The sequence below is a fragment of the Micromys minutus genome (assembly GCF_963924665.1).
Source record: "Micromys minutus genome assembly, chromosome: 1".
NCBI classification, from domain to species: domain Eukaryota; kingdom Metazoa; phylum Chordata; class Mammalia; order Rodentia; family Muridae; genus Micromys; species Micromys minutus.
Window position 1 is genome coordinate 52,767,776 of NC_137969.1, and position 18,433 is coordinate 52,786,208.

An 18,433-nucleotide genomic window follows, 5' to 3' on the forward strand; every position below is an offset into this window, starting at 1 on the left:
CTATTAAACATTTGTTAATAAGTATTTGTTGTATAGAAGTGCAACTTTTAAGCTTCTTTGTATTTCCTTTTTTTTTTTTAAAGCTCTGGGGTCTCTGGAATTGTGAAAATTCTTGTGAAGTATGGACTCCAGTTAAATGAACTTCACTTGGCATACTGCCTCCAGTATGAGAAGTTTTCATTGTTTTGCTGTTTTTTGAAGAAAGGTTGTCTGATGGTACCTTGGACTCATACATCTCAGTTTGTAAGCTGTGCAGTTAAAGCACAAGCAAAATATAAGGCGTGGTTGCCACATCTCCTGCTTGCTGGATTTGACCCACTGATTCTGCTGTGCAGCAGCTCCTGGTAAGAAGTCTTTCTAGTGAGCCATTCCAATTGGAGTTGAAACTACCTCAGAATCAATTGTTGAGATGTCTGGTCAGAGAGGGAGAGGGAGAGGGGGAGGGGGAGAGGGAGAGGGAAAGAGAGGTGGAATGTGTGTGTGTGTGTGTACTGACCACCACAGCTGCTTTGTGTGAGAGTGTTGACCACTTTAGCTGTGCCAGTTTGAAAGAGGTAGGGCCTGCAAATGGTGAAGAGGATCTTAAAGCAGAGTTGTATACGAAGTGTCTGCATGGAAGTGGTTTGGAAAGCTATCTGAGGTATCAGGGTATCTGAGGAGGTAACTTACTTAGTTCTGGTTGTTTATTGTGTCAGCCCTTTATAAGAGATTATATGAATGTTGAATCGGCATTCTGTGTTGACAAGATTGTTTCTACACACTTCCAGATTTAGCAAGAGTTGTTATCTCAGATAGGTACCTGTAGTATGGCATGTGAACAACAGGTTTGATTAGTCAAATGAAAAAATAGAACCAAAGTCTCCAGTCTAATAGAGAGTGTTACTTTACATAATGTTAGTGAATTATCTATTTGCCTTGCAAGAGTCAGTTTCAGGGATTAAATGAACTGAGGTCATCAGGTTTAGCAGCAAGCATTTTTACCTGCTGAGCATCTCTGAGCAGCATCTCCCTACTTCTTAAAATTGAGTTTTATTTCTGTGGAATCTACTTTTCCTCCCACTTTCCTAATAACATACTGAATTCCTGATTGTACTCTCAACAGATGATTTAAAATTTTATAGCTGCCTATCAAATGTTCAGTTACTATTTTTTATTCTTCTATATTAATTTGTGCAAAACTCTATTTTAAGGTAATTGAATGAAACAGGGAGGTTACTGACAATTCATTGTGACATCTCTAATTTAGAAACTTGCATGTGTTTATCATGACAGCTTTCCCTCCCCATATGTATTCTATTTAGATAAAGTATACTTGCAAGTGCCAGTTATATCTAATAATTAACAGTTATGTAAGGTGATGCTAGTGTCTTAGTGAATTCCGTGATTGGCTCTTCTCTGGGGCTAACAAAAGATAATCCTTCACTGTTCTAGGAATCACCTCCTGACTGTGCTTTAAATTTGACCTAACACGTCAAGTAGCTATAGACAGCTCTGACAGTCTGCTCCCCTTTGTCCTGAACCCCAGTGATGCCCATCTCTAGAGCATCCACTTCTTCAGCCACATTTTTAATTCTTCTTCATCTGAATCCATAAACTGATTCCATTGCTTTCAACTTTCATGTCCTGGAATTTCCTGACCGTCTTGTGTGGCTCTCAGATCTATGTTCTTAACCACTTTGCTTTAACTTCATGCGTGCAGAGGAATGAAGTAGTTCTGATATTTAAGGTCAGACACTTCCATCCATTGTGAAATCTGGGAATTTGTGCTATCTTTTTTTGTTCCTATTTTTAAATTAGGAAAATTTGTGGATGGAAAAAGGAATTAAATATCACCAGTTTTCCTTTGTTCTGTAAAAACCTATGAAAGAAAAATAATTAAATTTTGAAGAGAGAGGAACCAGGGACCAAGATCCCAGGAGACCAAAAGACCAGAGACTGACAGAGCAAAAATGGTGGGTGATGTATGGAGGAGAGGCTGGAAGAGGCCTACGGTAGGTGGTAGGGTATGCACACTAGGGTGTCTCCTGAATTGGTCCTGACAAGTACACACCTTATCCATTGGTCTGGGTTCTGAGACTGACAGCTAATGTGAGGCTGGGTGAGTAGTTTCTAGGATTTTTAGTTTTCTTTAAGTTGTGACTGTATCTTTACAAAAACAAAAGATTGTCACTGAGTACTGGAAGCAAATACACACACACTTATCTATTTTCTGATGACCTGTTAATATGTTGTTGATACAGGGTTGATTCAGTCAGTGACGAGATCCTTATCTTTACTTTGGAATTTTCTAATTGGAAGAGACTTCCTACAGCTGTTGAGAAGATGCTCTCTGTTCGTGCAAACTCCTCTTGGGCTCTTCAGAAACATATGGGTAAGAAAGAACAGCTTTAAATACACTGCTACTATTTCTTCTCTTGATTCTCTAGTTATGTTGGAAATTTTGTGGATTTTTCAGGGAACATAGTAAAGTAGATATAATATGGATTTCCTCATATGTGGAAAGCATGGGGAAAGAGCAGTTATTGCCTCTGAATTATATCTGTTTATAAGTTTTGCCTACAGATCTTATAGAGGGCAGCACTTGGCTTTTTTACTCAGTGATAATATGTTCTTTTTGTAAAGATACATAAGCAAAGTATTTAGTTTATATTCAAAAGAATACTAAACTTTTAATATTTCTTTAGAAACTTTTATACATTTATGTTCTATCTGTAAAGCTATCATCTCGGAAAGGAAATATTAACATATTTTATTTGTACCTGTCTCTACTGATAATATATTATACTGTTTTTATACCCTGTGAACTGGGTGGAAATTCTGTGAATTGATGACTTTGTTGTTCTTGGTCTTTCTCTGTAGTCCAGGCTGGTCTAAAATTCTTGGTACTCCTGCCTCTGCTTGTTGTGTGCTGAGGTTACAAGTGTATGTTACCTGGTAATTTTTTACTTAAATGACTGTTGTAAAGTAGATTTTTCAAATTTTACTATGCTTACTAAAATTCTATTAGCCAAAAAATTAAAGAATACTCAGTGATATATTTTTAATTTATTTTTTTAAATTTACTTCACATTCCGTTCACTGCCCCCTCCACATCACCCTTCCCATAATCCTTTCCCCATACTCCTCCCCTTCTTCTTTCAGAGGATATTAATCTCCAACCTTAATACTTCATGTCTGCAAGACTAGGTCCTTCCTCTTCCACTGAGGCCAGAAAAGACAACCCAGCTATAAGAACACATCCCACATGCAGACAACAGCTTCTGGGACAGTTCCCATTCCAGTTGTTCAGACCCCACATGGAGGTCCAGCTGCACATCTGCTACATTTCAGTAGGGAGGTCTAGGTCCAGCCCCTGTATGTTCTTTGGTTGGTGGTTCAATCTCGTGAAGTTAGTTGATTCTGTTGGTCTTCCTGTGGAGTTTTATCCCCCTCTGGGCCCTCAGTCCTTCCTCCTAGTCTTCCATAAGAGACCCCAGGATCTGTTTGATTGTGCTTGGTGTCTGTTACTGTCTGAGTCGGCTGCTGGGTGGAACCTCTGAGAGGACAACATGGTCCTGTCTGCAAGCATAACAGAGTGTCATTAATGGTGCTTGTGTATGGGATGGATTTCAACATGGGAGAGTGAATCTGAGAACAAAACATCAAAAAGGGCACATATGCCAAATGGGAAAATTATTGAAGCACATCAAGGCCTTAGCACATGGCAGGTGTGTCTAGATCAGTGATCTCTCTCTCTCTCTCTCTCTCTCTTCAAATTATATTTTATTGGGAATTTTCTACATTTACATTTCAGATGTTATCCCTTTCCCACAATCACTTTCCCCGCTCCCCCTCCCATGCTCCCTCTCCCAACCACCCCCTCCCATCTCAGCACATTGGCTTTCCCCTACACTGGGCAAACGAGCCTTCATTGGAACAAAGGCCTCTCCATTGATGTCAGAAAATGCTATCCTCTGCGGCATATGCACCTGGGACCATGGGTCTCTCCATACGAACTTGTTGGTTGGTGTTTTAGTCCCTGGGAGCTGTGGTGGGTTTGGTTAGTTGATAATTTTGTTCTTCCCATGGGGTTGCAGACTCTTTCAGCTACTTCAGTCCTTTCTCTAGCTCCTTCATCATGGTCCTCATGTTCAGTCTGATGGTTAGCTGCAAGCATCCTCCTCTATATCAGTATGGCTCTGGCAGAGTCTCTGAGGAGGCATCCATATCAGGTTCTTGCCAGGAAGCACTACTTGGCATCAACAATAGTGCTTGTGTTTATTGGGTGAATATGGGATGCCCAGGTAAGGCAGTCTCTGGATGATCTTTTCTCCAATTCCTGCTCCTCTATTTGTCCTCTTATTTCCTCCCATGAATGTTTTGTTCTTTCTTCTAAGAAAGCCTGAGGCATCCACTTTCTGGCCTTTCTTTTCTTTGAGCTTCATAAGTTCTGTGGATAGTTCCTTGAGTATTCCAAGCTTTTTGGGCTAGTATCCACTTATAGGTAAGTACATACTATGAGTGTTCTTTTGTGACTGAGCAACCTCACTCAGGATGATAGCTTCAGGTTACATCCATTTGCCTAGGAATTCGATGAAGTCATTGTTTTTGATAGCTGAGTAGTACTCCATTGTGTACATGTACCACAATTGCTGTATCCATTCCTCTGTTGAAGGACATCTGGGTTCTTTCCATCTTCTGGCTTTATACATAAGGGTACTATGAACATGGTTGTGCATGTGTCCTTGTTAGATGTTGGAGCTTCTTTTGAATATATGCCCAAGAGTGGTATAGCTGGGTCCTCAGGTAGTATTATGTTCAATTTTCTGAGGAACCACCAGACTGATTTCCAGAGTAGTTGTACCAGTTTACAGTCCCACCAGAAGTAGAGGAGTGTTTCTCTTTCTCCACATTCTTGACAGCATCTGCTGTCACCTGTGTTTTTTATCTTAGCCATTCTGTGGTGTGAAGTGGAATCTTAGGGTTGTTTTGATTTTCATTTCCCTGATGATAGGGGATGTTGAGCATTTCTTCAAGTGTTTCTCTGCTATTCAGTATTTCTCAGCTGAGAATTCTTTGTTTAGCTCTGTACCGCATTTTTAATAGGATTATTTGATTCTCTAAAGTCTTAACCTTTTGAGTTTTTTGTATATATTGGACACTAGCCCTTTATTAGATGTAGGATTGGTAAAGATTCTTTCTCAATCTGTTGGTTGCCATTTTGTCCTTTTGACAATGTCCTTTGCCTTACAGAAGCTTTGCAATTTCATGAGGTCCCATTTGTCGATTCTTGATCTTAGAGCATAAGTCATTGATGTTCTGTTCAGGAAATATTTCCTTGTGCCTATGTGTTCTAAGCTCTTCCCCATGTTCTGTTCTATTAGTTTCTGTGTACCTGGTTTTATGTGGAGGTCTTTGACCCACTTGGACTTGAGATTTGTACAAGGAGATAAGAAGGGATCAATTTGCATTCTTCTGCATGCTGACTGCTAGTTGAACCAGCACCATTTGTTGAAGAGGTTCTCATTTTCCCATTGAATGTTTTTAGCTCCTTTGTCAAAGATATAATGACCATAGGTGTGTGGGTTTATTTCTGGGTCTTCAATTTTATTCCATTTTGAATCTGTTTCTCCAACCAGCAGAACTCACAGAACACACAGAGACACATTCATGCAGAGAAACACATACTAAAAACCTGGGGTGGCTTTCACAAATGAACAGACTAGGGGAATCCAGTGATGTGTCACATAGATCCTAGGTATAGAATTTGCATTGTGTCCAACCTCTTCTCTTGTGTCTTAACCAGACCTCTATATCGACCAGACCTCTAAACTCCCTGGGGCCTACAGGCTCTTGAGGGTTAAGTGCATCTTCTCTGACTGAACCCAGACCAGAGAATCCTCTGCTGTTTATATGTTGGGGACCTTATATCAACTGGTGTAGGCTGCCTGCTTGGCAATCCAGTGTCTGAGAGATCTCGGGTCCAGGTTAATAGAGACTGCTGGTCCTCCTACAGGGTTGCCCTCCCCCTGAGGCCCACTGAGTGGCAAAGAAAAACTTTTAACAACTGCCTTTAGTCTTTCTAAAAACAACCTAGTGAAAAAACATTTTTAAGTCTCCTTGGTCAGTGTTGGACAGAAGGAAAAATCCATTCTAAATAGCTCCTCTAGGAACTGGTGACTTTGTCTACCCCCAGCAATGAGATCCAATAGCCCGGTTTTCATAGCAAAAACCTCTCAAATAATAGCTAAAACTTTAGGCATAGATTGAAAAGTTTATTGTACATTTAGACTTCACAATTCTGGGCCATAATAAAAAGGGTAAACCAGATGTTAAAAAAATAAAAAACAAAACAATAACTAACAAAACTCTGATTCAAGCCCACAGAAAGGTGAGCAGACCCCTTTTCTTTGCTAGTGTAACATGGCCTCATTTCCATCACTCTGCTTCCACCAGAAACTGCAATTATGTAAAAGTTGATTTGTCAGATACTTTGTGACATGAACCCAAAAGAACTCCAACGTTACAGTTCTGCTTATGCTTATTTATTCAAGAAAACATTGTGTCCTTTGCAAGGCAGAGACCCACATTTGCTAACACTTCAGTTTGTTACCTATTTCATGTGTAAACTGTACAGCATGTTTCTTTGGTACCTATCTTGTGTGTGTGTGTGTGTGTGTGTGTGTGTGTGTGTCCGTCTGTCCCTGTTGAACCTGTTGATATATTTTAGTTTTGCATTCTAGCTTTGTTCTTCCATAACTCTCGATTATCTTGTGTGATTTTTCACAACACAATAGTTTTTAGTAAGGCATATGTTAAAACAGAACTGATATTTGTGTATCAATTTAGTCCAGACTGTTAAACTTATTCTAGCCTATTTTATAATGGAACCTATATTGCCACATTCTCTGTAAAGATGAACATCAACTGTCAACATTTTGGCTTCCCACTGTATGAATTCCAATTTACTCTTTAGCAGGCTTTACCAGCTGTCTGAGTGAGGGTTTCTATTCCTGCACAGACATCATGACCAAGAAGCAAGTTGGGGAGGAAAGGGTTTATTCAGCTTACACTTCCACATTGCTGTTCATCTCCAGAGGAAGTCAGGACTGGAACTCAAGCAGGTCAGGAAGCAGGAGCTGATGCAGAGGCCATGGATGGATGTTACTTACTGACTTGCTTCCCCTGGCTTGCTCAGCTTGCTTTCTTATAGAACCCAGGTCTACCAGCCCACGGATGGCACCACCCACAATAGGCTGGGCCCTCCCCCCTTGATCACTAGTTGAGAAAATACCTTCCAGCTGGATCTCATGGAGGCATTTTCTCAACTGAGGCTCCTTTCTCTGTGATAACTCCAACTTGCGTCAAGTTGACACAAAACCAGCCAGTATACCACCCACAGCACCAGTTTGATGACTGTATTCTGCTCTGACTAGTTTGTTGAGTATCTTGTTAAAAGAAGAAATGGAAGGGGAGTGGAATGTAAAACAATTGCAGTTTGGGGCTGATGAACAAAAGTTAGTGATGTTATCATGGAATATTTTCTCTTGGGTTTGCATCATGAACTATATTCTTGTGTCTTTGTTCCCTTCAGTATTGATGTGAAAATTGCCTTAGTTAGAGCAGCTGCAATCACCCATATGTGACTGTCATGAGATCGGGTCTATTAACATCCTCTCCTAGAGGGAGGGACAAGTTCCTGAGGCTCTTTCAGGCAGTAACTCCCCCCAAGACCCAAAAGTTACGTAAGGGGTAAATCATCAACTCCAATAAAACAGCACTAGTATAGACCTGTAATTTGGTGAGAAAACTTCCTGGGGATTTAGCTGCCTATGAGCACCCAAATTCCTACAGGTAACCCAAATAAACTCATTGCTTTTAAGTTTCTTGAAGGGTCAACAGCCTTATCAGATTATACCATTAGAGCCCTATCTTCACTGCATATCTAATCATGTTTATACGCATTTGTATGTGGAAGCTCAAGCATTCATTATTAAAATAAATTGGACTAGTCTACATTTGTTAGGAGAGGCTTAAATGATTTGCCTACCTTACACCACATTGCAGCAATGTAACTGTTGCTAACTAGATCCAAATGATGACTTCCAAATGCACACACACACACACACACACACACACACACACACACACACACACTTTCTTTCTCTCAAACACCCACACATGTTTATTTACTTATTTAATATTACATATTGTTCAGTTATGCAAAATACTATTTAAAAGGTATACTGTCTGAATAGAAAAGTTACACTTAAGTAAATAAGAAAAATAAAATCATGTATTTGAGATGCCATGTTTTATTTGAATTTATTTCTTATAGATTTTTTTAATACCAAATATATTAACAAGGTAATTAATTCTAGTTAGCTACTGACTTTAGGTGTTTTCTTTTATTACATCTTCAATGGTGTTAAATAACTAGTTTTGCCCCAGTATTATCAAATATTGTATATGCTAAATGATAAATATTGTTAGAGAAGCAAAAGCATTTAATCTTTAATTTTGTTTTCAAAACCCTCACCATTCTTATCTAGGTGTTACATTATACTTATGGATGCCAGTTTTTATGGTACCACAAAGTCACATGTATGTCATATACTTCCAGTATAATTTCACAGCTCTACATACACTGTCCTCATACCAAGTTTTAAAATTGTACTCAACTTTATTTCTTTGGCTCTTTTTATTACCCTCACACATTGGTAGCATTCATCTGGGTCTTTACCACCATTTATATTCACAATTTAGTCAACTGTGTTTCGGGTTACTTTCCATTCTTTTGTTCTCACTTTTGTCTAATGGTAGTTGTTTTTAAAACTCTTAGCAAACTAAACAGAAACTGAAATCTAGGGTACTGAGATAACTGATGTTGTTTTGTGAATTTGGAATGTTAGAAAATGAGCTTGCTTTAGCCCCTGAGGGCTGGGAGTGTAGAGAACAAAATGAGTTGGCCTCAGATATGCTCTCCGTGGTATTTGAGTTGATACTCCTGCCCTAGATCCTTTGCCATTGCTACATCTCACAGTGATTTCAAGATTTCTCTACTAACAAAGGTTCGAGTCACATAAAAGCATTAGCTGTTTTGTTTTGTGTGGATATTAGCTTCTTCAGTTAACACTGTCATTTTAGAATTGATGCCGCTGTCTTCTGGTGGTTCGCAGTTATATGTACATAGATTATTCTTTGAGAATTTGCTTTCTCCTGTGACAACAGATACTCATCCACCCTTAGAGTAACTGGAGTCAAATAGGTCTGAATCTGAACCCTGGCTTTGCCTGTTACATTGTTTTGTGATGTTTGAAATGTTGCTGAAACTTCTTTTTTAACCCCTATTTTCCCATCTTATTAAAGCATGGTGATAACCCCAGAATCTGGGGCAGATAGTGGTACAACATAGCCTTGGGAAGCCCAAAAAACAAGCAAAAATTGTGTGTTTATGTATATGTATGTATAGCCTGGAATAAATAATGCAAAACTAGAATATGTGACATGCATGAACATGTAGCACAGCGGACACTCAGTGAATATTCTGTTTCTATGCCAATTTTGAAATTTCATTCTTAAAAAGTTTTATTTTAAATTTTGTGTGGATGTTTTTCATGCATGTACGTCTGCACCACATGCACCCCTGGTGCCCACGAATGTCAGAAGAGGGTGTTGGATCCACTGAGACTGGAGTTACAGGCAGTTGTGGGCCACCATGTAGGTGCTACAAATTGAGCCTGGGTCGGTTGGAAGAACAGCTAGCTTTATTAACTTCTGAGCCATCTTCCCAGACCTCGAAACTCTGTTTTATATCATAGTGCAAAGAGGCTGCAAATCCATTCACTTGAAGTATTCAGAGACTTTTTGTAATAAAACAGACTAAAAGAGAAGTCGCAATTTCTGTTCAGGGTTTTCTTAAGTGTTAGCTTGTGTTGTTAGATTCTTAGAATTTAAACTTTTTTTTTTCTGGCACTGGATACTGACTTGAGTATATGATCAATTGAAGTGAGAACAACCAAGTGGAGAAAGTCAGTACGAGTTTCATGTAGTCATGCTGACCCAGAAGTCTTCTTTTAAAATAAGACCAAGCAACGCAGTGTTTCTCTTTTATTGTAGAGACATGGGTTGGTTGCATGTCTTAAAGTATTGGTTGTGTGTATGTGTATATGTGTGTATGTATGTTTGCATCCATGACAGTGTGTGCATTGTGGCCTCAGGAGGATGTTAGCATATCATTCTGCCTTAATAGCAGTTGTTCTCACTGAATCTGGAGGTAGATTGGTAGCACCAAGCCACACTGATGCTCCTGTTTTGTCTTTACAGTGCTAGGTCAGAGATGCTGCCACTGTGGCTTTTGCATGATTTCTGAAGTTCAAGCTCAAGTCATCAAGCATTCATAGCAAGAGTTCTTGCTTACCCAACCATTTATTCAGTCCACTGTTAGTCAAAATTATGTTTGTTTGTTTGTTTCCCCAGCCTCTTTTCCAAGCCTAGCCCATCTTTGTCGTTTGGAAATTCGGGCCAGTCTAAAAGCAGAGCGCCTTCATTCTGACGTTTTCATCCACCAGTTGCCGCTGCCCAGAAGTCTGCAGAGCTATCTGCTCTATGAAGAGGTTTTGAGAATGAATGAGATTCTAGAACCAGCAACTGGTCTTTGAGGCCACCTGACACGGGTCTTTTAATTGTTTAGTCAAAAAAGATGACTTGTGTGATTGTTTGGATTGGGGGGATAATAGAAGATGTAAATGTTTACAGCTCAGTTTCTCAGTTCGCCTCTTCCCCAATATTGTGAACTTATTTATCTTGCCTTACTCAGCTTTATTTCTAGTGTACTTTGTTGTATATATACTATTTGTTTACCCGACTTTTCTATTTTATTTTGCTAATAAACTGTGATACTGCTATGGTGCTGGATGTGACATTTTTCTACTGAGGATTCGTGTTCACCTGTGCTAGACGCTAAGGATAGAACCCATAAACCTCCCAGGAAGAATTTATAACATCTGTGCTGTTATCTGTGGATTCTGCACTATTGTTCTTTTATTTAGCAGTCAGTGTTCTTAACTGCTGAGCCATTTCTCCAGCCCCAAGTAGCATAAATGATTTTATGCCATCTTTAGAAGTATTTACTACACTTAGAATATTAATAAAGAAACCAGAAAGGGACATTCATACAGCACTGTCTATAAAGAAAGGATGGTGCACATATAATGCTGAATATAATAGCCAGGATTCATTTAGTTCCAGAATAAGAGGGGAACTTTGTTTCTGATAGTCACCAATAGCCAATTATATCACATTAATATAATATTTTTCTTTCTTCATATCCGGATGTGCATTTTTAGAGCATGGGTGAAATAGGGACCTCAGAATTTCGCCTTGTGAATTTTTACAACTGTTTTATCTAAATCTCAAGTCAAGAAAGATCAAACATGATCAAATCAGTTATCTAGGAAACTGGAAACTAGCCTTAAGAAGAAGGCACTAGGGTATTGCTGTCATGGTTTCTACAGGAGGCAGGCCTTCATCTCTTGCCAGCTGCCCGTGATTGGGTGGATCAGCCCTTGAAAGAAGCATATGAAGAAGGACTTTACGATAACTGGTCGGGAAGGGAAGCTCATCTTTACATTCAAGTGTAGTTTTGTGCGGATATAAAGTTAGGTATTGAAAACCAGGCAGAAATGCTGATAGTTTCATTTAATAAAAATATTCCAAAATTTAAGTCTTTTATTTTTAAAATACTGATAGCTCTTGGCTGATGAGTTTTTGACTTTATAGTAGTGAAAAGATGACAAGCAACTCATAGAAACTGCACTTTGAAGCTTGATTTTCTCCTAGGCTAGCCGTGTGTACAGGGTTGGGGAGTGACTGCAGAGGGCATGAGTGATCACAGATAAGTACTGGAGAACGTGTAATTGTGTCAGGAGTTACATGTGAGTAAAGCTGAGACCAGAAGGTCCATTACTTAGGTCTTCTTGTGACCTGAGGTAATTATTTGAAAACTCCTGCATTCTGATAAGAGCCAATGGGGAGGTGACCCCGGCATCTCACAGACACATTCCCTTTGGGAGAAGGCAGTGTTTCTTAGTTAAATATGGTAATATTTTTATTTGACTACTTGCATGCATTATCATGATAGTTTTATAATCATGCCATTTTCATTTTCCTTGCCTTAAAAAAGAAATTCTAAACCAACAAATAACCACAAAGAAAATTTAGTAACTGACATTACAGGGTTTTGTTTTTTGTGTTGGTTTTGATTTTGGTTTTTTTGGTTTGTTTTTTCTCTTTTTCTCTCACCTTCCGGGCCTAATTGCTCAGCTTTTTGTTTTTAAATCTACTTATTGCTACTGCTTTATTAAATGACAAATGATCACTGGCAGATAATGCCTTGCAGCAAATAAACAATTATTTTGTCCAATAAAATCTTTCTATTTTAATTAGATGGAACTGATTGTGCATTTTTATGTGGCATATTGTACAACCTCTATGCATTAACATTAGTAGTTCACAATATGGTCAGCATATGTTATATTTTTAATAAAGAATTACTTTGAATAAGTTGGGTGTAGATTTTAAATGATCTTGTGGCGTTGCTTTGGTAAAGAAAATGTTAATTGAAAAACATTTATTAACTGGTTACTGTGTTAATCTTTTAAGAAATTCTCATATAGAAATAAAAGTAATGACATTTAAGTGTTTGATTTGAAAAAAATACAGGATATTAAAAAATTAAAGGTGGAGGCAGGAGGATCACAAATTCAAGGTACATAGCAAGTTAGAGGCTAGCCTAGGATATGGTTGAGTCCTCAAAAAACTGTGTGTCTGTGTGTAATCTTTCCACACACACACACACACACACACATATATATACATACATATATATATACATACATACACTGACCCTCATCTCCCCAGACAGAAGATAGGAAGGAAAATGTAATTCTAATTCATTCTCCCTTCTAGGTTCATTAGTTTGTCTTTGACGTTGTTATGGCTTTAATCTGTTGCTGTAAATACTAGAGGATTTCTTAACCTTTTATTGTCCCCTACAGTCTCACTCCACAGATGGCCGCACTAGTATGGAATGGACTCTTGTCACTCCGTTGACAAGCTGCTCTCTCCATGTGGTTCCCTTCCCAGGCGGTTCGCTCCACCCACCCCAGCTACTCCTGTGGGTGGATACGACTGCCCTAACATGTTGTTCTCACACAATTCCCCTGGGTGTGTTGTCAGGCCTTACACACACACACCCCAGCTCTGTGGCTGGCTTTGTGTGTCCTGCCACTACACCCTTTGAAATCAGTTAAGTGGCCACATCAAGGAACACACCAAAACACTCAAATTGCTAAAATATAATTTGCCCACCTAGATAAATCAAATGACCTTATACAATTTCATCCCTTATAAAACATTCATTAATCTATGCAGAAGGTTAAGGAATTTAAAAATATGTATAGTTAAAATTAACCAAATTCACCATTTCTCTCGGCCCATTCTTTAAATCATTGTAGTGAAAACTTTTAGCCACACTAAAGTCAAGTGCTTATAGACTTCTGAATAATTGAAAATGAGAGAAAAAATAAGTGAACTGTGTCTGCTAATTCTTTTTTTTTTTTTTAAGGTTACCAGAAGAAAGAAAGGAAATAGCCCCCTGTTTATAAAGGATACTGGAAGTGCAGGTAATGCCTGGTGGACAGTTCTCTAACCATGTGGTTGTCCACGGCAGCCATGCAGCCCTATGTTCTGTGCACCACTCCAGCAGATGTGCGCTTATGGCTTTTCTTAAGGGGAGGGACACTTTTTTGAAATGGTCTTACTATAGCTGATGCTGCTCTGGAACTGTGTAGCCCTGGTTGACCTGGAACTCATTTCAGTCCACCTAAGTCCCCTGCATGTTGGGATTGCAGATGTGAGTCATGGCATCTGGGTTTATAAAGGAACTTAAGTTGGTACAACTAGTACCAAGACTTGTGTGAATTCTTTGTGTCTTGCCTGAGTTTTACTGCTCAGCATGAATCAATGGTGCAGAAAAGGTGGGGATTGCCATAGGTACAGCCAACCTGGAAAGCATTTGCTTATGCTTCTTTCATCATCAAATGGTCTGCATTTCCTGTATAGATGACAATAGTCACTATAAGGTACTAATTTACAATCTTTGTCTATCATAATAAAATCATGAAGAAAGCTCAACTCTCAATGAGTTTGAACTGAACAGTTGAAAAGAGGTCATTATATTTCAAAGGTTATTGAGTTGTTAGATCAAATAAAAGGAAACGAGATCAGTTCCCAACTGAAGCATTCTCATAAATATATGCATCAGTTAGTAATATGAGGTTTAAGTTTTGTATTTCTTACAAACTGTTACTGTTGAGACAATAAAATACTCAAATCCTTATGGCATTTGGACAAGCATACAATGTACTTCCAGCACAAACTCTTACACCCTAATCTCCTTTTCTTCCTGTTAGCTCCCTTGTACCCCAGTAGTTTTGCTCCTGCATCGTGTTACATACACAAACATGATTTTATATATCTATATAAAAGCTAGGATCCACAGATTAAAGAGACCATAATACTTATCTTTCTGAGAATAACTTCATTCCTTCAGCTTATAAAAGTGTCTCTTGTCTCTGTTCATAGTGTATCCAGCTTTTCATCTTGCCTCCACAGTTCTTTGGATGCTCTAGATGAGAAGAAGTTCCTGTTGAACTCAGTGTGGCCACGCTGAGAATCATTGTATCGGGATCTTCCACCCCAGCCTGCACAATCATAGTGAACTGCCAATGTGCTCAGCCCTTGCTTAGTTTAGAAAACTTTTTCTGCAGCTCTGGTGTGTGAGTGTGTGTGTGAGAGAGAGATGGGGGGGGGGCAGACAGACAGACAGACAAAGACTGCACAAGAGTGCAGCCCTGTGGTTAGCATGGACCTCAGCTGGAGTAAGGTAGCACTGATTTATGACCATTCTTCCTTGCTTTCTCTAATTCTCACCCAGAAACGTCATATGCCCTAGTCATTTTGCACCCATTGTCACTCACAGGAATAAAATTTATTGTTTATTATTCCGTCTTTCTTGGAGTTGCATTGATGGAGCCTCTCAGCTACCATCTTACCTTAAAGTTTCTAGAATCATGTTTTCATAAAGAAAATTGTTTCTTAGAAAATACTGTTGATGTTTTCAACTTTATTAATTCCACATCATTTTATTTCATATGTGTTGGATGTTCTATTTCTCATTGAAACTAACAATTGCTAATTTGTCTCATATAAGCATATACAATATTTTCTAAATAAAAATTTTATATCATAAATCATGATTTGAGAAAAGATAGGTTACTTTTTTTCTTTCTTCCTACTTTATTTTGTTTGCTATTTATACGTATTTAATCAGGGATCTCATTCCATAGTCCGCTGTGTTTTAAAGTCATCTGGATGCCCAGGATTATACATTACATTTCCATTTTGACTTTTAAGTAGTTTTCTTTTCCTTTATTCACTTTATATCCTAATCGGTACACCCTCCTCCCGCCCTCCACAGTTCTTCCTGCATTCCCTCTCCCCTGCGCTTGTGGGATGGTAGAACACACACACACACACACACACACACACACACACACACACACACACACACCAGTTATACACCCACCCTAGGGCTAGGTGCATCCTCTCTCACTGAAGCCAGACAAGGCAGCCTAGTAAGGGAAAAGAAGTCTACTGACAGGCAACATCTTTAGGGACATCCCCTACTCCGGTTGTGCGGGGGGGGGGGGGGGGGGGCTGGGGGGGCTAAGTCCAACCTGTGTATACTGTTTGGTTGATGGTTCAGTCTCTGGAAGCCCCCAAGGGTCCAGGTTAGTTGGCTCTCTTGGGTCTTCCTATGGAGTTCCTATCCCCTCCAGGTCCTTCAGTTCTTTCCCCAACTCTCATAAGACTCCATGAGTCCAGTGTTTGGCTACTAATCTGTACATCTGTTTTATTCAACAGCTAGGTAGAGCCTCAGAGGACAGCATGCTCCTGTCTGCCAGCATAAGAAGAGTATCATTAATAGTATCAGGAATTAGCGCTTGCCTATAGAGTGGGTCTCAAGTTGGGTCAGTTCTTGGCTGGCAAGTCCCTCAGTCTGCTCCATTTTCTCCCAGCATTTCTTGTAGATGGGACAAATTTTGGGTTGAAAGTTTTGTGTGTTGATTGGTGTCCTTATCATCTAGGGGACTGGCCTGGCTACTGGAAGTAGCTACGTCAGGATCCATATCCCCAGTTCTATGAGTGTCAGCTAAGGTCACCCCCATAGACTCCTGGGAACCTCCCTTATCTCAGATCTCTAGCATATCCTAGAGATCCCTCACACACACACCAACTCCCTCATCATGAGCTGATGATTTCCAATCATTCTTCTGTCCTTCTGGCCCTCTCTCTTGTCTCCCCCAACACCTGATTCTGAACCCTACCATTTCCTTCCCCATCCCCTCCTGTTCAGTTACCTCTCTGCCTTCTATGACTATTTTAGTCTCCATTCTAAGTGAAATTCAAGCATCCTCACTTGGCCACTCATTCTTTTTTAGCCTCTTCAGGTCTGTGGATTGTAGAGTCGGTATCCTGTACTTGATGGCTAATATCCACTTATAAGTGAGCACATTCCATGCATGGCCTTTTGTGCCTGGGTCACCTCACTTGGGATGATATTTTATACTTATTAATTTTGCCTGCAAAATTCATGATGTCCTTATTTGTAATAGCTGAGTAGTATTCCATTGTCTAATTGAAACACATTTTGTGTGTCCTTTTTTTTTGTTTTTGGTTGAAGGGCATCTGGGTTGTTTCTAGTTCCTGGCTGTCATTAATAAAGTTATGATAAAAATAGTGGAGCAGTTGTCCTTGTTATGATGAAGTATCTTTTGGATATATGTCCAGGAGTGATGTAGCTGGATCTTCAGGTAAAACTACTACCAATTTTCTGAGAAACCCCTAGATTGATTTCCAGAGTGATTGTACAAATTTGCACTCCCACCAGTAATGATGGAGTGTTCCCCTTGATCCACATCCTCACCACCATGAGCTCTCACTTGAGCTTTTTGGTCTTAGCCATTCTGATGGGTGTAGCAAGCTGCTGTTTCTGATGACTAAGGATGTTGGTTGAACATCTATTATATTAGATATTAGAATGGCTTCTTTCTTGGATCTGTTTGCTTGGAAAACCTGTTTTCAGAACTTTACGCTGAGGTAGTATCTATCTTTGTTGCTGAGCTGTGGTTTTAGTATGCAGCAAAATGTTGGATCCTGTTTATTCCTCCACCCTCTTAGCCTGTGTCTTGTTATTGGTGAAGTGGGTCAATTTCTGTTGAGTGATATTAATGACCAGCGATTGTTATTTCCTGTTATTTTGATGTTGGTGGTATTTGTGTGTGTGTGTGTGTGTGTGTGTGTGTGTGTGTGTGTGTTTCTCTTTGGGTTTTGATGTGGAATCATTAATTTCTTGTGTTTCAGTGGGTGTAGTTACCTTTCTTGTGTTGGGATTTTTTTTCATGAATCCTCTGTAGGGCTTAATTGGTGGGAAAATGCTGTTTACATTTGTTTGTTTGGTTGATTTGGTTTGGTTTTCATGGAGTATCTTCGTTTCTTCATCTACGGTGATTGCAAGTTTTGCTGACATATGTGGTCTCTTAGGAGTCTGTAAGACATCTGTCTAGGACCTTCTGGTTTTTAGAGTCTCTGTTGAGAAGTCAGGTGTATTTATGATACTTTTGGTTTATATGGTATGTGGCCTTTACTCCTTTTTAGCTTTTAGTATTCTTTGCTCTGTAGATATAGTGTTTTGATTATTACGTGTTGGGAGTATTTTCCATTTTAATCTCATCTATTTGGTGTTCTATATATTTCTTATACATTTATAGCAATCTTTTTTTAGATTGGAGAAATTTTCTTCTATTGTTTTGTTGAAGATAATTTCTATGCCTTTAATCTTGGAATTTTATTCTCTTCTATTCCTATTATTCTTAGGTCTACTCTTTTCATCAGGTATCAACTTCATGGATATTTTGTGTTAGAAACTTTTTAGTTTGGCATTTTCTTTGACCGATCTATCAATTTCTTCTATTGTATCTTCTATGCCTGACATTCTCTTTTTCATTTCTTGTATTTTGTTAGTGATGCTTGTGTAAGCAGTTCCTCCTCTCTTTCCTAGCTTTTCCATTTCCAGGGTTGTCTCCATTTGTGATTTCTTTCTATCTTTTATTTCCAGTTTCAGGTCTTAAAGAGTTTTATTGACTTTCTTCACCAGTTTGATTGTATTTTCATGTATTTCTTTGAGGGATTTATTTATTTATTTTCTCCTTAAAGACCTCTATCAATTTCATGAGATTTAAGGTCATTTCTTGCTCTTAAGGTATGTTAGAATATCCAGGGATTGCTGTAGTAGTTGTGCTGGGTTCTGGTGGTGCCATATTACAATGGA

At 39.0% G+C, this 18,433-nt stretch overlaps 1 protein-coding gene across 2 annotated transcripts in view; it reads left to right on the top strand.

Annotated features, from left to right (window-relative positions):
• ASB3 (ankyrin repeat and SOCS box containing 3) overlaps positions 1-10,839 on the top strand; it is an 80,814-nt gene extending 69,975 nt beyond the window's left edge. For both annotated transcript variants that reach the window (XM_080927023.1, XM_080927024.1), the window contains 3 exons: positions 84-344; positions 2,241-2,371; positions 10,459-10,839. In XM_080927023.1, coding sequence (XP_080783149.1) covers positions 84-344; positions 2,241-2,371; positions 10,459-10,640 — 574 coding nt within the window. In that variant the 3' untranslated portion in view covers positions 10,641-10,839. The remainder of the gene's footprint in view (positions 1-83; positions 345-2,240; positions 2,372-10,458) is intronic.
• Positions 10,840-18,433: the final 7,594 nt, after the last annotated feature.